Consider the following 22,579-nt stretch of genomic DNA (forward strand, 5'->3'; position numbering starts at 1 on the left):
TTGCAGATCGTTTACTATATAAATATATGCAATAACATGATAACAATAACAAAAAAGAAAATATGCCCTGTAAGGTGACTTGAGCATAAGTTGACCGAAAGGTGCCCTGGAAGGCTTCTAAAGCATTAATTTACCGAAAAAGGTGCCATGTAAGGTGTCTAAAGCATAAGTTGACCGAAAAAGCAAACATTGGCTGAAGAAATGCCGTTTGGGTGACCTAAACATACGTTGACTAAAGAGGTCTTAGGAAGTGTCTATTGCATAACTTGACATAAAAGTAGTCCAAGCCCGCCTGCTTAGCTTAATAAAGAGATCGCAGATCTACAGATCGCGGGGTCGTGAGTTCGATCCCCGGGTGAGGTGCATATTCTCAGCGACGATTTGATAAAAGACATTGCGTCTGAAATCATTCGTCCTCCACCTCTGATTCATGTGGTGGAGCGGAAAACAGGTTTTTACTGGTACATAATCCAGGAACGGGACACTGGTTCGGTTAACTGCCTGCCGTTAAATGACTGAAATACTGTTGAAAGAAACGGTGTTAAAGCCAAACAAAACGGAAAAAAGAGTCATAAGAGGTGTCTAAAGTTTTAAGCTGACTCATGTAAGATACAAATGTTGTGAAACACTTTTCCAATTATGTCAAAACAGGTTGTGCTTCTATTTTCTTCTTTGAGATGCTTTGGTGGTTTAATTACAAAATAGATTGATTGGTTTTACATCTTTGGGCACTGAAACATTCCATCTGGAAATTTTAAAAGGTGAATTAAACAATAAATTTAACGCTGAAAATCCATTACAGAGGCGGAAACTTCACCCCTTCGAGACCTCACAAATTTCATTGATTGAACACATATTTCTGCAATTTTACACCTAACTGGGCGTATTATGGGGGTCTTTGTTTTTGGAGATTATGAAAGGGGAGTCAAATTATTCAGTTAATTGGGGTTGATACTGAACAGAGGTGGAAAAGTGCTCTTCAAAGACAGGCGACACGTTTTCTAATTTGCGTAATAAAAACCGAGCCTTCCAAATTCAGCTGATTATTAGGAAAAGGAAGCAGCTTTTGTACAAAATGTAATTGTCTGAGCATGGCTGGATAGATTGAAAAACTGTACAATTGACTTCAAAGGTTTCTTATATGTACTAGTAAACTTAATTGAGATTGGTTGTACAATGATATACAACAATTAATTGATTATTTATTTTCAGAAACATGTGCAAGACATGAGAGTGATGTACAATGTAGGGTACGCTCTTTCACTCGTGTCACTATTAGTTGCCTTCACAATCATGATTTATTTCAAGTAAGTTTTTTCCATTTTTTTTCTGGATGGGTTTTCATAGTCCTGACTCATTCATTTCATTTAATAGTCACACTTTGCTTTTTTTGTCATGACTTTGCAGTTATTTTTTAAATTAATTTAGTTCCTTTATATACGCCCTTTTTGAAAAGCTGTCCATTGTCCAGCACTTTGTTTTCGGAAACTAAGTAAAAACTTATTATTCATAAGGCTTATAAATATTCATTGACCAGCATTCTCTTTCCGAAAACTATTTCAAAACGTTTTAGGCATACGACATAAACTTTATATGTAAATGCCACAGGACTTGCGGTTTTGTTTTTATTTAATATCTGGACCGAGAAAGCGTTTTTAATTACTGTTTTCAAACTTCACACAATTACTTCGTACTTTGTACCATTTTAGACAACCCTATTAATATTCCCGGGTCAGTGACCATCGGGCACCGACTTATCTGTATTTTATGCTTTGTTTCCGAACTTCTAATTTCTACAGTTTTAAAATTGAATATAGCAACTAACTACTACTGCAGAAAGATTGTTGTGGATTTTAATGTCAGTCGCTCCAAGTCACAGGGCTCGACATAATTATATTCTTTGTTTCCTGACCCGTATGTAAAAAAGTGTTTTGTCTGCAGCTGTCTCGGTACCATTTGTTTTGTTTTTTGGATTATTACCACCGTGATAATTATAACTTTCTTGTCATCACCTACCTTTAATAATAAAATATTTCATTTGATTTTTTCCTATTATATAATCAGCTATAATAGACATTGTATTAAAACCAATATATTACTGTTTGAGAATAATTTAGAATTATATATCACAATACATGCCGTGACATGGTTCCTGTATAATGTATACTTTTTTAAATACAATCGATACACGATTAGGAATAACAGCAAATATTTCAGCATGTATAAAACTAAGTAAACAAAATGCAGCGATACTGGTAATTTTTAAATTTCAGTAATTGTCATTGTATACTCTAATCAGAATTACTCCTACCTATTTAGTGGGTGTTTCCTCCTTCAGGTCTCTTTATTTTTTTATTATGTCTCCCCCAGGAGACATATTGTTTTTGCCCTGTCCGTCCGTCCTTCCGTCCGTCCGTCCGTACGTCACACTTCATTTCTGAGCAATAACTGGAGAACCATTTGACCTAGAACCTTCAAACTTCATAGGATTGTAGGGCTGCTGGAGTAGACGACCCCTATTGTTTTTGGGGTCACTCTGTCAAAGGTCAAGGTCACAGGGGCCTGAACATTGAAAACCATTTCCGATCAATAACTAGAGAACCCCTTAACCCAGAATGTTGAAACTTCATAGGATGATTGATCATGAAGAGTAGATGACCCCTATTGATTTTGGGGTCACTCCGTCAAAGGTCAAGGTCACATGGGCCTGAACATTGAAAACCATTTCCGATCAATAACTAGAGAACCACTTGACCCAGAATGTTGAAACTTCATAGGATGATTGGCCATATAGAGTAGATGACCTCTATTGATTTTGGGATCACTCCGTCAAAGGTCAAGGTCACAGGGGCCTGAACATTGAAAACCATTTCCGATCAATAACTAGAGAACCACTTGACCCAGAATGTTGAAATTTCATAGGATGATTGGTCATGAAGAGTCGATGACCCCTATTGATTTTGGGATCACTCCATCAAAGGTCAAGGTCACAGGGGCCTGAACATTGAAAACCATTTCCGATCAATAACTGGAGAACCACTTCACCCAGAATGTTGAAACTTCATAGGATGATTGTACATGCAAAGTAGATGGCCCCTATCGATTTTGGGGTCACTCCATTAAAGGTCAAGGTCACAGGGGCCTGAACATTGAAAACCATTTCCAGTCAGTAACTTGAGAACCACTTGACCCAGAATGTTGAAACTTCATAGGATGATTGGTCATGCAGAGTAGATGACCCCTAACGATTTTGGGGTCACTCTGTGAAAGGTCAAGGTCACAGGGGCCTGAACATTGAAAACCATTTCCGGTCAGTAACTTGAGAACCACTTGACCCAGAATGATGAAACTTCATAGGATGATTGGTCATGCAGAGTAGATGACCCCTAACGATTTTGCGGTCACTCTGTTAAAGGTCAAGGCCACAGGGGCCTGAACATGGAAAACCATTTCCAATCAATAACTTGAGAACCTCTCGACCCAGAATGTTGAAACTTCATAGGATGATTGTTCATACAGAGTAAATGACCCCTATTGTTTTTGGGGTCACTCCATTAAAGGTCAAGGTCACAGGGGCCTGAACATTGATAACCAGTTCCGATCAATAACTTGAGAGCCACTTGACCCAGAATGTTGAAACTTCATAGGATGATTGAACATGCAGAGTAAATGACCCCTATTGATTTTGGAGTCAGTCAATTAAAGGTCAAGGTCACAGTGGCCTGTTCATGTAAAATCATTTTTTGGAAATAACTTGAGAACCACTTGACCTACAATGTTGAAACTTAATAGGATGATTGGACATGCAGAGTAGATGACCCCTATTTATTTTGAGGTCACTTGATCAAAGGTCAAGGTCACAGGAGCCTGAACAGTGACTTGAGAACCACTAGGCCAATAGTGTTGAAATTTAGCGGGATGACTGGACATGCCAAGTAGATGATCCCTATTGCAGCCAACCATCAGTGTCTCTTTGACTTTCGCTCCTGACCCCTATTGACTTCTTGCCTATAGGACTTTGCATTTGGGGAGACATGCGCTTTTTTACAAAAGCATTTTCTAGTTAACGTTTGTTATTGCTGTACATGTTAAACTTAATCAGTTGAAAGATATTTACGTTCCTTTAACTTTTGAAAAGCCCCCAGTATTAAAACAAATTTGCCGTTGTAATTCTTTAGCCGTTTTACTGAGTTTTAGTTTTCCCCGATAGGTGACGCTTTTGTTTTTCAGTTGTGTTTAAATGTTTTCATTGATTCAAGCATATACATGTATTACAAATAGCTGGTATACAGAAAGTAAAGTGTGATTGTTATAGTGTCGGCCCTTTTGAAAGGATCAGCCATCGCCTTTGCCTTGTACACATTTAACCTTCAGAATCCTATCCTTTAAAGCTACTCGCCCATAGTTTAGGTGAAATTTTTTAACATTTTCATTTCCACCATGTTTCGCATAGAATGTATATATGACAATGTAAAATGATAACGTGGGTGAAATCAGATAAGATATTGGTACAAATACAAGAATAATGAAAATTTTCTGCATTATTTTAAAAGCGTTGCAACGGTTTACTACCTTATGCACATTATTTTTGGTTATTTATAAGAACATCTTGCAAAAGACTTACGCCAGTAAGTTTATACCACTAGACACTTTTCGAGTACTCACTTTGTATGTCTATTTGAGAGAAATCATATTTCGCCTCTGAGGTGTGGGTTAGTCCCTTTGATACCAGATATCACATAGGTACGCAATCAGTAAATCAATCATTATTGAACTATCAGGTGGCTCATCAGCCGCTTGAAATAGCCCCTATTCGACTTCAGGTTCTCTAGGCTTATTACATTTATACTAGGACACGCTATATATACAGTTGAAACTCGATATCTTGAACTGGCTTATCTCAAAATTCTAGCTATATCAAAGACATGTTCAAATCCCGTCCCGAAAACACGTGCACAAAATTTCATTTTAAATCGAAATAAACGCTCGATCCCTCGGAATTCGAAATACCAAGTTTAATCTGTATAGTATATGGGCCGTGTCATGGGAAAACCAACATAGTGGCTTTGCGACCAGCATGGATTCAGACCAGCCTGCGCATCCGCGCAGTCTGGTCAGGATCCATGCTGTTCGCTAACGGTTTCTTTAATTGCTATAGGCTTTGAAAGCGAACAGCATGGATCCTGACCAGACTGCGCGGATGCGCAGGCTGGTCTGGATGTATGCTGGTCGCAAAGCCACTATGTTGGTTTTCTCATGGCGCGGCTCATATGGCTGATGTTTCATACTACAAGATCCTATATTAGACAAAGACCGTTTTCAGGCATTTTGGTTTTTGTTTTTAAAGAATGGTTACCCCGTATCGTTATGTCTGATTTTCAATCCTAGCTAGATAAGGCTGATATATTTCCTTAAACTTTTATTAGAATGTAAATCACGAACCCGGGCAGCTTTCTTGGAAAATTAGTACTTTTGAAATTTCTATAAATGATAAATATCTTAGCAAATGACTGTAAATTATACAATACGGTCTATAACTGGTATTTGATCCTAATGAGGAAGGGCTTATATATGTTTTTTGCCCTTTTTAGGTTGTAAACTAGGCACCCAGACAGTTTTTATTGACAACAAGTATATTTCACTATTTGTATAAGAAGTAATTGTCTGATATTCGATACAAAAGAAGCGGGGCTGATATATTTCCTACTTTAAATTACGCCCTCAGACAAATTACGCAGAAATTCTCAATTATTAAGTTTTTATGAATGATAGGGGGTTCTTTAACTGTCAATTATGCTTATTCCATCCAAGGGAGATATGACTGAAGTATATTTCCTTCTACTGAATATCAGTGCTAATAATAATATTAAAGATTATAATAATAGTAGTAGATGATTATAATAATAATAAACTTTATTGTACGATCGTAACATACGAAGCCACCATCTTTTTTAAATAGTGCCTTCAAAAGCAAAATACATCGTTAAATGAGCGTATACCGTTGTCAATTTGCCATATAATTACGAACTATGGGCGATATTATAATAAACTCACGCTTTTTTTTTCGTACAAAGGCGACTTTGCAAAATTAGCACTTCCTATAAATGACAAAATTGTTTTGTTGTTTTTTAATCAACATGTTTGTCCTTTTATGAATTAGCATTTAGCACCGTTTTCGTGTACATGATAGCATTATTATCTTGTTTCTCATACAAACAAAAGAAAAAAGGTAACGGTAGATTTCCCGGAAGCACAGAGCACCCCAGACACAGCTTTAGAGCCATGCATCGCAAAGCAGGCCAGCAACAGAGCTTCATACACAGTAAAAAATTGTAATTAGCATTCAATGCGTGTAGCAGTTATGGCGTAACGTCTTCCCATACATGTAAGCATTGTTTTCTGTTTGTCTTTTTTATATATACAAAACAACTTTACTTTTATCATTTGACAACTAGCAATTCTACCACAACGGCGTACCGTCTCAACTATGATACAAATGTATTATAGTATTATTTTCTTGTTTGTTTTTTTTCAGGAAGCTCCATTCTTCCAGAAATACTATACATCTGAATCTGTTTGCATCCTTTATGCTTCGTGCATCAATTAGTCTTATCAGGGACAATTTTATGGTTGAAGGACTGGGGTTCCCGAAAGATGTGACTTATAACGAAACGGGTGGAATCATCATTTTCAACGAAGGTTCGGTAAGATATTACTTTGTTCTATTTGAAAGCTACTAGTTTAATGCTTACAGTACTAAATGCAGCGCTTACGTAACTGATGTATTTAAGATTACTTTGAAGGTACGTCAAGGTGTGACGTAAAAATCAAGAATTTTGTTAAGGGCGCCTAAAGCCGTGTTAGAAAGGGAATCGGAATGACCATGATAGTTGGCAAATAACTGAGGCGGCAGTATTTTTTAAATATGTCAGTGTATTGAGGGTGGTAGCATATGTAGCAAAACATATTACGGACTGGACTGCAACTTTATGCTACAAAAAGATATTTTTATTACAAAATGAAAGTTGATAAGCGATGCTCATTTGCGCAAGAATGAACAACCGGCACTGACACAGCATTTGGAAAAGAAAATATGCATTAATTAACAGCACGTGAAGTCTTGTTTATTCTTGAATTTTCTCAAGTTAATACTTATTCATAAGTAAGTTTTTTATGCAGGAATTTATGCTTATACACGTGCAGAAAGCCTATTGTTTGCATTTTTCCGCGGCAATTTATATCAGTTAACAGTTGTGCTGGAAATGATCTGCTATCAGTCAGATCCGTAAAAAATAGTGCATATACAGGTGTGTTTGTTTTGGACAATAGGCATGAAATCTTTTTTTTTAATTTTCAATAAAACTCGTAATATGATATATTTATCTGGTTTCAGCACTGGGAGTGCCGGTTATTCTTCAGTATTTTCCAGTATGCAATCGCTGCCAGCTATATTTGGATTTTCGTTGAGGCAGTATTTCTACACATGTACATATTTATCTCCCTCTTCACAGAAAAAGTCAAAGTTCGATGGTTCATCTTGTTTGGATGGAGTACGTATCGTGTCTAGCCTATATCGAATTTGCATAAAACTTCATTATAAAATAGAGCTATATCCAGCTGATCACAATGTTCGTTAAGCAAATTGTTTCGCTCAGTCAGCAAGATTCAATTTTAATTACCAATAAAATAAAGTAAGATAATTTGTTCATTAATTTGATATTGTTTTTTCTAAACAAAGACTCCCACTCAAAATTTGCTGACAAAGGGTCAGTTTCAGGAAAAATATATGTATAAATGTTTCTGTGGTCATACCTGGAGGATTTTTATTGGTTTATACACAAACTTGTAGATAAACAAAGTCTCATGTATCATTATCAACTTTGATCAACTTTACTACGAGTTCCCTTGACAAAAAAATATTTATTTACAAGTTAAGCGAATTGATACAATCTAACATGATAAGTGATGATGCAATGTAATGTATGTAGAGACAACATATTCTGCGCTGTTGTTCAGAGGAGCTTGCCTTTGGGGAGCTTAAACATTGTTATCTAAAATGTTTTGTTTATTGGTTCCTGTGGACTCTAAAATATCTTGTTTACTAGTTCCTGTGGACTCTAAAATATCTTGTTAACTAGTTCCTGTGGACTCTAAAATGTTTTGTTTACTGGTTCCCACGGACTCTAAAATATCTTGTATACTGGTTCCCATGGACTCTAAATTATCTTGTTTACTGGTTTCCGCGACCTCTAAATGTTTTGTTAAGTGGTTACCACGGACACTAAAATGGATTGTTTGCTGGTCCTCGCGGCCTCTAAAATATCTAGTTAACTGGTTCCTGCTAACTCTATAATGTCTTGTTTACTTGTTCCCAGAGACTCAAAAGTGTCTTGTTTATTGGTTCCTGTGGACTATTATCGTCCCTGTTTGAATGTTCTACCATCACAAATATATTCAAAAGAATGTCTACTGTACCGAACCACCTTTTCTCTAGTCAGTACATGCTATATGTTGCTAGTACAGCTGCATGTTTTCAGACTATATTAACAATAAATGAAGTATTTTGCCAGTAATACTAAGTAATGTCCTATCTGTAATAGCCCACGTTCGTAATTTTATAGTGTAATTACCTACGCGTTTACATTTACGGCTTAGTTTCGTCAGAAACACGCCATTTAAATGCCATCTTGCACGATATTCACGTTATTTTTGTCAGTGTTTCAGCAAATATAATAACTCTCGAGTGCCATGTAAGGTCGTAATAACTAAATTATTTGAAACAAGTATAAAAAAGTCAGTCTGGCCGGTCCCAAGAAATACTTTTTGGCTACAAGTTATATTACTGTGTCTAGTTATTTTTCAATAATTGCGCTGTCAGAGTCAGAATAATCTTATAGCGTAATATTTTCTGGACTTGAAAGTAATATCCAGTACTATAAATAAGATCGTCTATGTTTCATTTCTATCTCAATGGAAATCAGTCAGCACTAAGTAACGGAAGAGCAAATGAATTTTATTTCCACATTTTGTTTATAGGAACATAAAGATTTCACTAGTCATTTTAATCGTATTCTGTGACATATGCTTTTTAAAACATAAAAATGCAATTATATACTAGTTTATAGTGGAAGTCTGTATGCATGCATGTATTGCAAGGGCACCCCCCCCCCCCCCCCGGAACTAAAATCGCCAGAGCATATGTAATTTGTCTTTTGTTCTGGGTTAAAAAAGTGCAAAATATGCATTTTTTCTCGCTCGCATACGTAATTTATCTCTTGTTCTGGGTGAAAAAATATAAAATATGCATTTTGTTCTCGCTCGCTATGCTCGCACAAAAACCTGATAAAGTTTGCATGAGCTCCTATAACGCCCTTTACCATTTCTATGTTAATAGCCCTTGGTAACCCCTCCCCCATAAAAATCCCCAGAATTCGGGCTAAAAAAATTCCATTCAAGAATAAGTCTGACAAGTCATAAAACATGTACTATAATAAGCATGTTATTCGGGTTGATTTTGTCACAAAACCTGTCCTTTTTCAATACCAAATAAAGTACCTCAGAACGTCCAGAATGCACCAGATGGATCCATTGTTTTCAAAATTTTCAGGGGTGGGGGCATGCCCCCCAGACCCCCTTAGTTGCTCTGCTACAAATATTTTGCGCCCCCCCCCCCCCCCCCCCCCACCAACACACACACACATCAAATCCTGTATCCGCCCCTGTATCGTAGTAAAATCAAATTTGAATAATTACGCATTGTACACGGATACACGGGAAATATCTTTTCATAGAAACGTGATAGGTGTCAATAACTGTCTCTGTACATAAAGTGATAACGTCAATAATTGTATTTTTATTTACACGTAACTTGTTAAATGTTAATAATCGACTCTATACGTCATGTAAAAAACGTCAGACATCGTCCGTTTACGTAGGTGATAACGTCAATAATCGTCTCTACTGTATACTAAAAATATTTTCAAAAAACCATACTATTTCATATAATATATGATATAATTGATAACCTTTCTTTTCGATATTGTAGTTGAAAAATAATGATTTAACATTGTGTCCAGTTTTCACTGATATCTTTAAATATTTGACACAAAAATGGAGATTAAGGGAAGCGCATTAGTTCCAGTGCGTTATTTCAGCTGATGTACGTAATCCACACTTATGTTTCGCACTTCTCTGTTTTTAGGTTTCCCAGGAATAATTATTATCTGTCTGTGTCTAGCAAGATACCACCTGGATAACACCTTGTAAGTATCTGTCTAATGACATTGTATTATACACATTATACTCGTTGTATTTGCGTAGTGTCTGCCAACTGACAGGAGTTTATTTTATTGTACTTATTTATAGAACATTTTGCAGTGTCATTTTTGGTTGCGGGTTTATCCAGGGAATCCAGTCTGACAATTTCTAACTTTTTTTTTCTACCAGCAAATTGACAAAATCAGAAACTCGATGAATGCCAATTAACATTAATTAGCGCAAATTAAGTGGGATCTTTAATGCATAGATATTAGGTATGGTTTCTTCTGACAAAGCACAAATATTATGACATATTACGGCTTCCCAGGCTAAGTGTCTGCCAACTGACAGGAGTTTATTTTATTGTACTTATTTATAGTACATTTTGCAATGTCATTTTTATATAGTTCATTTAGATCTTCTGTTGATACATACATATCTCTCAGATCAGTGTGTTTATAGTTTGTTTGGTTTACGTTATCATTTTGTTCTACATAGCACAACGTTTATCACAAGTTCTATACTACTAGACTATGGTGATTAATTTTGACTCGACCATTCAAAATATCAGTTCAAATTTTTTTTCTCAGTTTTTAAAACGTTAAGCCTATCAGCAACATGCTATTAACCGGTCATAAACATAACACAATAGCTGAGAGATTAATATAAGCAGCCATGTAATTTGTACCAGTTTCAAGCAGTTTCAGTACCATTAAATTATATTGATTTCTACAAGACCTTATACTGGCTTACGGAAGGTCGGTGGTTCTAACCGGGTTCCAGTCTGTGATGAAATAATGCATGGAGGGGCACTTGGGGTCTTCCTCCACCGTCAAAGCTCGAAAGTCGTCACATGAACTATAATTGTGTCGGCGTGATGTCCAACCCAGCAAAAAAATCAAAGGCCTGAATGGCCTGAGTCGGCTAATGATTGATGTACTGACAGTATATATATTCTACCAGTTTCAGTTTGTTTTTAGTTTTTTTCTTAAAATTTCATAACACAGGTCGATATTTACCCAAAATATTATATCCGGATACGATTACACTTTTCTCCAGTTTAAACAATATATTTTACAAATTGTGATGATACGAAGACATTTAGCCGCAATTGGCAGTATCTGACATTGAAGTTTACGGTTAAATTACCTCTTATTTAAATCTTTTCAAAAAAAAGTTATTTCGTTTCGTGAAAGCAGCCAAACATAGACGATCTTCTTTCGATTTCAAAAACTACAAGAAAATACAATTTAATGTTTCGCCGATTTGTTTATTTCTCGAAAAATAAGAATTAAAATCATTTTTAATATCAGTAGTAACTAAACAAACCAGTAAGAGCTTCTTCTTCTGATAATTTATCCGTTTACTGACTGCAAAATTCAATCCACGCAAAGTTTATAGAAATCATGCATACGATGCGTGTTTACGTTCAATATGGGAGAATTAAGGCTGATCGGCTATGTTACCTAACGCATCCAGACGATTCAGATTTTGTTTTTAAAAAAAGCATTGTGTGCGTTTCTGTAATTTTATATACGTTTTTATACGCTTAGAAATTATTAGACATGCGTATTTGCATTATTTCTATACGTAATTTACGCTAATACGCATCTTATCTGGAGCCCTGTGGAACTATTTTTTGTCTTTCGCTGGATGTTACCCAAGCTTTGTAAGCCTGCGCAATTCTTAAAATGCACATTTATGCTTAATGAGTTACATTCGAGAATTGCACAATTACAAGTCATAAATATGACAGATTACATCGTATATTGGTCATAGCAAAGGGAATTGACACAACTTAACTTCATTCATGCAGTGAACTGTTTGAAGTTTGAGAAATCTAATGGAACTACATCTCTTCACTGTGTTATTTGGTCCATTTAGAGAATCGTTGGATAGCAAGGACTCGTCAAAAGGCTTTCAGCCTTTAGCCGACTCAAAAATAAAGCAAGACCTTGTGTATTTTTGACCTTACTCTGCAAACGGTTCTTGTTCTAGCAAACTTTACTCCTGCAACTTGATATTTCTGAGACGATATGTATTTTTTTTTTCAAAATTCTACTTTCAAATTGTATCTTTCAGCTGTTGGAACACCCATAACACACAAGGACTTGTTTGGATCTTCAAGGGGCCTATCATGCTCACAATTCTGGTAACTATAGCTACTATAAGCATAATAAAACCTACATGTGTTGGATATTAAAACTTGAACCGGGGAAGATCATACTTACCACACAGCTGAAAAGGAAATATCTGCTTTATTACGTCATGTATAAATAATATGAATTGTGACCGACTATTTAAAGTAATTAGCAATTTGTAATTGTAAGTATAGCTTTCCAATAACGTAATGTTTTGCTATATAAAAATTTCATAAACTTGAAAATGTAATTTTTAAGGAGATTGTGTAGTAGATACTGAATTATTCCTGATAAAAGAAGAACAAGCATCATTTACTTTTTGTTCCAAGATAAAGCAGAATAAAGAAGTCATTTTGCTTTGATCATGAATTCCTGCATTATAACGAGATTCGTTCGTTTGATAAAAATAGACGTTTTTCTATATAATATAAATGACATCATAGCCTTTTTCAATTTAAACTGAGTTGAAATTCCAATGTATTATTGGTACAGTATATTCTGCATCAACTGGGATAATAATTTATACGCGATTGGAAGGTGCGAATTGGCAAACTTGCTCAGTTTCAATTATGTATCATTGAAATATAATGACTTTTTTACAGGACTCATACATATTTTGAAGTAAAAAATATGAAAAGTTTGCGACACATTTGATCAAATTATTGCTGATTTTTTTATATTTTACAGTTGAATTTCATCTTCTTCATCAATATCATCAGAGTCTTGTATACGAAGCTGCAAGCGCCTCACTGTCCAGACTCGAAACGCACTAAATACAGGTTTGAAAGAAGTTTATATCATTGAATTCCTTTCCAACCTAAACTTTGAATATGAGTTTCGTATATTTTTATTGCTTCGTTGCGTTCTATGCTTCCACGGAATCTTCTTAAAGATTTTATTTGATACAGAATGTAAAACGTGTTTGTGAAATAACATGTTGTTTTTTTTTTCATTAATTTCACATTAAACTCAGTCTGGATCTCTCGATCACGCCATTTTCACTTTTTGTGTAATAATTATTGACATAAAACAGTGTTTTCTCAAATACAGAAGTAGAGGCGACTTCGCTAATGTTCATTTATATTTCATGTACGCCCATTCATATTCAATGAATTTTCCATTCAGTAGACTTCTAAACATTATCTAGAAACAATTGATAAGTCTTATACATATCAAGGAACGGGTAATGCACTTTCGGGGAACAAACTAAGAAGTCATGTACATATTTCAGAACTTTTAATACAAAATTAGGGACAAAATTAGGAAGTCATACACAGATTTCAGAATTGTTAATACAAAATTAGGGACAAAATTAGGAAGTCATACACATATTGCAGAATTTTTAATACACAGACAGGGAACAAATTAGGAAGTCAAAAACATATTTCAAAACGTTAAATGCACAACCAGGGAAAATAGTTAAAACTGCGAATACATACACATATTTCAGAACGTTTAATACACAATCAGGTGACAATCAAGAAGCCAAACACATAGTTAGAACGGTTAAATGTGATGTTATTTTAGAAGATTTGTCTTCAGATTCATCTGATATATTTCAAGTTACATCTTTGCTATAGGAATAAGGTCAGTAATTCGGTCGAAAATGTGCTTCCGTGGTGTAGTCAAAAGAAGTCAATAATAAATAGATTCTAATTTTCCCATTTTTTGCGCAAATTCGTGTAGAACGAGTGCTTTAATCACCGTTTCTCACTACTAGAAGACATTCTGCATGTAATGAGACGGTTTTCATGTTCATACACCCCACATGGCAAGTTTTGCAGATCGAAACCGGAAGTAGGTGTTTATTGCGCGGACGAGAGTAAATATGCGCCATTTTTAGGGTAGCAGACCACAACTGACTGGCATTTCACTAGGAACTACATAACACCCTATTTTCTTTTCATTTTTTCGTTAATTTGTGATAGAACTTTCATGAAAAATAGGTGTAGGAAAAAGTGATGTTCTCTAAAGATACGTAAAGACGATATGAAGTTGTCGTTTTTTATATGAAACAAAGAAGGATTTGAATTACTGACCTTTAACCTATAACCGCTGATTATGTAAATAAATAATTAAACTTTGTTTATACTTTAAGTATAAAGTTTTTTTAGTTGCGTAATCTATTTTTTACATTCACAAAGTTGCAAAAACATACTTATTTCGTGTTGTGACACAACGGTAAATATATAACTTATCACTTTTGAAAGTCATACTTTTTTTTATTTTCCCTTCTGTCCAGCCGTTTCATATATATTCTTCACAGAAATGCTATTGCTGTAAAAGGCTTACTGACCTTTATACAATTTAGCACTTTGAAACAAAGATGCTAATATTCATTGATTTTCCTGTCTGTTTGCAGAAATGTTATCACAAGAGAATTACTTATGCTTCTGATTTCATAAAAAATTCAAAACATTTCATACGGTTGCAAGTTGTATGTATCGAATTAATTTAAAGTACAAAACCACATACAATAATAAATTGTAGTATTGGGCGAAAATTTGAGTTGAAGACTTCACATACGGTAGCAAATTTAAATATTAGGCAATTGTTTCAGTTTCAAATTCCATATACAGAAGCAGTTAATTCTTCATTTCGAAACTTCACATAAAATGTGCACCATAACAAATTCTCAAAATATGTTGACATTAAAAATATAGTTTAAAGAAAAATGCAATTTATGTAAAAGTTTATGAAGATGGCCTGGCCTTTAACAATTTCTACCGTCTCTGTCTTTTAAGTGAAAGCAAAGTTTTGCTTTTTCTTCACAATTTTATTTCATATCTTGGGTATCTTATTGAATATAAAATATAATAAGATCCTTTGGCACATTTCATTGTTTACTATTTCTTGACATTTTAATTTACGATGAAAGTTTTATTAGTTACTTTTCTCTTAATTTTAGAGGATCTTCAATATATACGTACACTGAATCAGCTCAGCTAGAACCATTACAAACAGTAACTTTTCCTGTCAAAATGCACCTGTACCCATTATTACAGCAGCAGGACTCGAGGCAGTGCATCAATAATGATAATCGGAAAATTACATTTTCTCCGTAATGCAATTTTGGTATTTTTTTTTTTTTTGCGGAAACGTTGTGCGCATTCAATTACATTCACGTTCAAAGATGCCAAATTGCTTAAACGTTAGTACAAATTCATATTTGGAAATTGCAGGTTTTCTGAAATAACATAGACTTGCACAAATCTGTTTTGTTACATTTAAGTGGCGACTCCTGATTTTGTCTAGAGTATGTTATGCGTCGTCTGACATTAAATTGATTTCACAAGAACATCACCAATCTTTGCAAACAACACTTAATAAGGAACTCGGAAAACACGGACAGGAACTCCAGAATTACTGAAGAAAAAAACAAAACTGAGAATTCCTAGCATGAAATTGAAGTCTTAATTCATACGCCTTATCTTTACTTTGATAAAGCATTATACATTTTTATTGAATATCTTCTTTTGTGATTGACACCGAAATAAATGACAATATGTCTGATATAATATGCATTAGTACGTTTACAGTGATTGATATGTTATTGAAAAATAGGGTTCTGATTCTTCTAAAAATACTCTGTTTTTTATCAGAAACAGTTTGCAGTACTGCTTGAAAAATAAATGCACTATAAAATTGAATACGAAACTTCTGGTGTCATAAATACGTGGTGAACACATTGATATAACAATATTCCTTGATCACGCATTTATAGCAGATACATTTCTTTTCAAAATGATAGGAATATAGTAGGTTTTTTGTTGTCATAGTATACAACAAATAACCTTCGGAGCTTTTCATTGTTTTAATATAAACTATAAGTGCAGATTTTTGTCTTTTTTATATTACAGACGACTTGCAAGAAGTACCATGTTTCTTGTGCCAACGTTTGGTGTTTATTTCATCATCTTCACTATTCCCCTTCATACACTGAACGATACCATGAATTTCGTCACGCTTTTCATAGAAATGTTCTTTAATTCATTTCAGGTTTGTCTTGTTCTTTTCTAGTAAGTTTTATGGTCTTTTTATGGTCAATGTCATTATGCAGAACAAAAAACGATTCTTTCACTTTAATGTTTTATCAGTAGACATTGATTAAATCCTGGAAAAGATATAAACTAATTGGGTAAATGAGCCGTGCCATGAGAAAATCAACATAGTGGGTTTGCGACCAGCATGGATCCAGACCAGCCTGCGCATCCGCGCAGTCTGGTCAGGCTCCATGCTGTTCGCTAACAGTTTCTCCAATTCCAATAGACTTTAAAAGCGAACAGCATGGAGCCTGACCAGACTGCGCGGATGCGCAGGCTGGTCTGGATCCATGCTGGTCGCACACCCACTATGTTGGTTTTGTCATGGCACGGCTCAAATGTAGAATTGCAGTTAAAACAAACTAGTAATACTAAACAGACATTTAAAGCACTTTTTAGTGGAATAATATATTTAGACTGAGAGTGCCTGCATATTCATATTGTGTAGAACTTTATTTAACTCGTATATACTGTACTCTCTATTAACCCTTAGCCTGCTATATTTCTTTAATGGACTGGTCCATCTTTCAATTTGGACAGTACCACTTATTACTCAAAGGGGTTTTCACTGAAAATTTACTGACTGAATAGCGAACAGTGCAGAACATGATCAGACTGCACGGATGTGCAGGCTGATCTTGGTCTGCACTGGTCGCAAAGGCAGAATCATCTGCCGCCAGCAGGCTAAGGGTTAAAGGAGAGCATGTGTACCAGGTGCGTGTTATTTATTTAGTTGAAATATCGAAATACTAAGTCAAAATTTCGACTTACTGACTCATGTAACCCAAATTTCAACTTCAGTCATTTGAAACTTCGACTCACCTTACTCGATATTTCAACTTATTAACTACGGAATATGGTCAAAATATACATGTTCTTGCAGAGGTCAGATAGGTACCTTGAGTATCCAAAACTCGTACTGTCATAGAAGATAAAAAGTTGGTGTTTCCATTTTAAAAAAAATATCACTATTTTAAGTCTGATATGTCACCGGTCATGTTTGAGCTCCTATTGCAAGAAAGTATAGCCATACGAAAGTGCAGATATAAGTCATATTCCAATAGGCTAAGTCTAAAATGTTTTTGATCATGTTTGAGCTCTTATTGCAAGAACATGTAGTCATACAAAACACGAAAATGTAGTCATACAAAAGTGTAAATATGAGTCCTAGCTACCGTTCGAGACCAATATCATGTCCCAACGAAGGGAGGTCGTACAAGGTGACCGGGTAGTGCTCGAACTATATTTACCACACCTGAATAAATATTGTCGAACGGATTAAAACTCGGTTCAAAATCTAGAGTAGCCTTAAAGTCAGAGTAAGTCATGCATTGATGTATAGTAGGGGAGGTTTACATATATAAAATCACTGTATTTTTTTGGTCAAATTCCAATTTGTTTGGTAACAAATATGGATGTGCAAGTGTGTAAAAACATATCTAATTCAAATTGTTACTTACTAACAGTAAATAAAATGACTTTTAAACTCAGGTGTTTAGTAGCCATGACAAACTTATTCATGAAACTTGTTGACCTTTGGCAGAGGGGCGGACGCTCAAAAGTTGCGGATAACGAAGATATAAAGTCAAAATGTTAAGGTAGTAGGTCGAAATGTAGTTAATGAATAGAACGTACCTGGCACTAACACTAAGCTCTATCATACTTTATTCGTACTAAATTGAAACGTATGGTAATTGTTCATATTTTCAAAAATAAAGTTTGAGAATTATAAATTGTACCATTAAAATAAAGTATATCTATTTGATTCGGTTTTTTGTATACTATGTTGAAATTAGTTAGAAATAATATCAACCTACCAATTTTTCAGAAATTTATATCTTATTGGTTGTTCTCTGCAAAACACTGCAATAGTTCCCAGTAGCAGGAATATTTGCAGACGTTATCTTCCTTCTTCGTCTGTTTCTATCTGATGTACATATGATTCCCACACCTGCTGGCCTGTTGATCTTTTGATTTTATTTTTTCTATTTTCAGGGTCTCTTTATCGCCGTGGTGTTATGTTTCATAAACTTGGAGGTATATGTTTTCTTACGAATAGTGTTAAAGAACATGTTTATTACATTATGCGTTATATTTTGTGGTAACACAATAGCTGTAACATTATTGTTATTTTTTGCGTTTTTATTATGAAGGTCCGTTAGAGGTGAAATGATATTTACTTAAGGTAGTAGATGTGTAATAGAGTACCTCCTTTTTGAAGAGTATTCAATTCCTACCATAAACCCACATTTACTGCATTTCTCAGGGGGCGTAGGTTCAAGCCCTACTGGGACCAAATTTTTTTTCCCCTTATTTTCGATTTTTTCTAGTAAGTTTTTACTTCTTTCAAGACTTATGATAGATTTATTGTACAAAAATGAAAAAAAAACATTTGCTAAGCGATTTCTTGCTGTTCAAAGTGAATTTACTACTTAAACATAAGGGGTAGAGTTACACATCTGTAAAAATATTGAGTTACATGTGGTAAAAGTTCTCTATTTTGCTTCCATTCTTTAGATTACATATTGTGGAAGAAATTTAGGTAGGTTTTACATCTGTCCCAAGGTAATTTTTGAATGAAGTAAGCAAAATTCAAAACAGAAACAAGGATTCGACCTTATTTTTTCAACGTTGAAATAAGAATTCTGTATCATTAAATCCGTTTACTTGAGGAACACTATATAAAATGATATCCACATTTTTATTTTGTGTTTAATAATTGTTTAACAATAGTTTAATGATTCTTTTATCAAAATTAATGGTAAAATGAGTTCTCTGCAAACATTTTATATAGCGGCCATCACTTTGAAATTTTTCTCTACTTGAGCTAGAGGAGATACCACAAGTTATACAAAATTTAGAAAAACCGGCATGGTAAAAGTTGTTTAAAATTTGCAATACAGTGCAAAACACGGTCATCTTTAAGAATATACCATGCAAATGCCATTTTGTAAACATTGCTATTACACCTCTACTACCTTAATGCGCAAATCAACTATCTGAAGAATAGGTAGAGCTTTTTAAGCTGATATCTCAGTAACCACTGGTGGGAATAGGTTAAAATTTCACAAACATGGTCTCTGTGATGGAAAAACATCCTTTTCACAAAGTAATGCCCCATTTTCCTCTTGGAAATTTTGGTTGAATTTTGTATGTAAACTGGTACATGTATCTCGGTATCAACTAGTAGGAATAGATTGAACCTTCTCACAATTATTCACTTTAATAAGCTGACTAAAGTGCACATGCTCCACAACCTCATTTTAATTGGACAAGGCTATATCCTTTTTCGACTTTGCAGTTAAAAGTTGATTTGTATGCAAGCTGGTTTCTCGGTATAAACTGATAGAAGAACATTTAAACTTCACAAACATTTTCATTTAATGAACTGGTGATTTCATGTCTATATAGGTAACCACACTTTGTTCAAAATTTTAGATTTCTGTCCTTGTTTTAATTGAAGAATTTCTTTCTTTCGAAAATAAATGTGTTACATTATTTCGCTATACTATGTACATTCACATATCTTTTTAGATATATTCATCTTAAGAACTAAACTATGACTTTAAAAAAACAACAAAAAACATGTATCTCCCTTTTGGAATCATTGTGTTTTGGAAACTTGTAGACAAGAGGGCGGATTTTTATCCCACAGTTGATAAATACAATTTTCCGTCGAAGGGATTTTTTTATTTTATCGAACAAATTCTAGTTACAAAAATCTCTATCTGATTAAAAAACGCCAAAAAAAAATGTACTGAATTGTCCAGTTAAGAGAATGACTATCATAATTTTTAAATTAAAACACAGAAACGCTTTTAAAAGTTACACTAACATTAATCTAAGTTAAAGTTAAAAGTGAAAAATTAAATTTTATTTGCGGATCTATCACTACTGTATAAGTCACTCTTACTTAAAGTAAAGCCTTATTACGTGCATGTTGTGACTGCTAAATGAAAATTTACAAAATGGCACAAACTGAAGAATAAAATAATTATATTATGACTCACCTGGTCACCAAACGTCCGGTTAGGTCTGTGCAGTCTTTAGTTAGTGTTTACCGGGGGAACTTATCTGAAGGCTGTATTGTTATTCATTTTGAGAAAGGGGGTAAATATTTACTATTTTACAAGAAAATCATATTGTGTCATTTTATAAAAAAAAATGAATACAAAATCGAACCTTTTGGTTGAAGTCTCATGGTGCTGTAAATTTGCCCTTTATTTCTCTTGATTTTGAAATATTTCGCCATTCGAAAAGTCCATAACTGTGAACTGGAAACTTTTTAACTCTGTCGGGCTGTTGTTGGAATAGGAATGTTCATCATTTCCGGGCGTATGAAAAACTGTTCCGTTCTTGTGCCGCCTCTAGTTAGTGTTTACCGGGGGAACTTATCTGAAGGCTGTATTGTTATTCATTTTGAGAAAGGGGGTAAATATTTACTATTTTACAAGAAAATCATATTGTGTCATTTTATAAAAAAAAATGAATACAAAATCGAACCTTTTGGTTGAAGTCTCATGGTGCTGTAAATTTGCCCTTTATTTCTCTTGATTTTGAAATATTTCGCCATTCGAAAAGTCCATAACTGTGAACTGGAAACTTTTTAACTCTGTCGGGCTGTTGTTGGAATAGGAATGTTCATCATTTCCGGGCGTATGAAAAACTGTTCCGTTCTTGTGCCGCCTCTATCTTGGATTATGTAGCATTTGTTAGGAGTGTAAACAGTTTTAGTCATAGATAATTTTCGCCAATATAGCTTCGCGGTATTACCCGGGTGTACATCAAATCGTACAATATGTACTTGCTTATTATGATAGTACAGGCTTGTAGGCTATTGAGCTGTATTCTGCCTATTGAAACAGGGTCATCAAGGTGAAATGACGTCAGATAGATTATGAACAAACCAGGGCCAGATGATAATTTCAATTCACAGTCCACCGTTAATATGCCATTTTCCAATGACGCTACCTAATGGTGGTGTCACGATATTGAAGTTGTTGCTAAGTGACGCAAATATGTAACTTTCAATAAATGGGAAGATACTGTATGCTTAAATCTTAAGAAATACGAAAGTTCATTGTTGAGTCACTTTAGATTTAGATTAGTTCCCTTAAGAAAAGAAGTGGAGCAATTTGTAGGAGACCCATTAGAATTAAGAGTCAGTAGAATCTGTACTTTTAACGTAGTGGAGCACAAAAGACATTTAATATGCTGAATGTGAACTATAGAGTATTACTCGGTTACGCATCAGTGAACTATGGGAAATAACTGTTGTCACTGAATATTATATGAGATCGGAAAAGAAACTTACATATATATATAAAACATACCATCGAAAACCGGCAATATAATGTTAAATCATATTTTGACAGAAGGCCAGCTGTGTACACTACAACATATAAAAAATTATATATGTACAAAATAACATTTGAAATACCATGTAGCCGTTCAGCAGTCTACACGTTTTAAATCCATACATTTAGTTATTGATTATTGGTGACTTAAAGAAGCATTTAACCGGGTGCATTGTACATTTATGATACATTTTGTTCTGCTATGCACAGGTCACAATAATAAACTTTTTACTTACTTACTTACTTATTTATAGAGCTCATATATTTCATCTAGTTGGTCATGTGAACTAATGGTAACACGCTTGACTGTCAGTCCAGAAGCCCGGCTTTCGAATCCCGGTCCAGGCACTGGAAATTTCTGAGATAATCTTGAATGTCTCCCGCCTAACCAGAGGCCAGTAATGGTTTCTCCCAGGAAAGACGGCTTCACGTGTATTGGTCCTACACTCCGTGCATATTAAAATCCTGACTGTCTATTCGCAAAGAGTTAGGCTATGATAGCAATGTGTTCTATCAAATCGGCATGGGGAACATACGCATCGCCTACAGTTGAACTCAATTAACGACACTTTGAAAGTATAGTGAACTAAGATTTCTCAGTTTATACACTTAACTTTGTTCCAGGTCAGAGTGGAAATTAAACGTTCATGGCAACAAGGAACTCTATTTCCATGCATTAGACAAGTTTTGAATGTAAACAAGAAAGATTCAGTGAAAGGACAGTCTAAGCCAGCAAGTTGTAAGTACCATGTTCTGCCAAGAAAAACTTATTCCTCAATAA

At 34.6% G+C, this 22,579-nt stretch overlaps 1 protein-coding gene across 7 annotated transcripts in view; it reads left to right on the forward strand.

Moving 5' to 3' along the window:
* Positions 1-22,579, forward strand: part of LOC123531213 (secretin receptor-like) — a 129,467-nt gene that overhangs the window by 104,054 nt on the left and 2,834 nt on the right. For all 7 annotated transcript variants that reach the window (XM_053517148.1, XM_053517145.1, XM_053517147.1 and 4 more), the window contains 9 exons: positions 1,213-1,307; positions 6,536-6,704; positions 7,394-7,550; positions 10,202-10,262; positions 12,340-12,409; positions 13,086-13,177; positions 16,259-16,397; positions 18,437-18,478; positions 22,423-22,537. In XM_053517148.1, the coding sequence (XP_053373123.1) occupies positions 1,213-1,307; positions 6,536-6,704; positions 7,394-7,550; positions 10,202-10,262; positions 12,340-12,409; positions 13,086-13,177; positions 16,259-16,397; positions 18,437-18,478; positions 22,423-22,537 (940 nt within the window). The remainder of the gene's footprint in view (positions 1-1,212; positions 1,308-6,535; positions 6,705-7,393; positions 7,551-10,201; positions 10,263-12,339; positions 12,410-13,085; positions 13,178-16,258; positions 16,398-18,436; positions 18,479-22,422; positions 22,538-22,579) is intronic.

The sequence above is a fragment of the Mercenaria mercenaria genome, chromosome 11 (assembly GCF_021730395.1).
Source record: "Mercenaria mercenaria strain notata chromosome 11, MADL_Memer_1, whole genome shotgun sequence".
In the NCBI taxonomy this organism is placed as follows: Eukaryota; Metazoa; Mollusca; class Bivalvia; order Venerida; family Veneridae; genus Mercenaria; species Mercenaria mercenaria.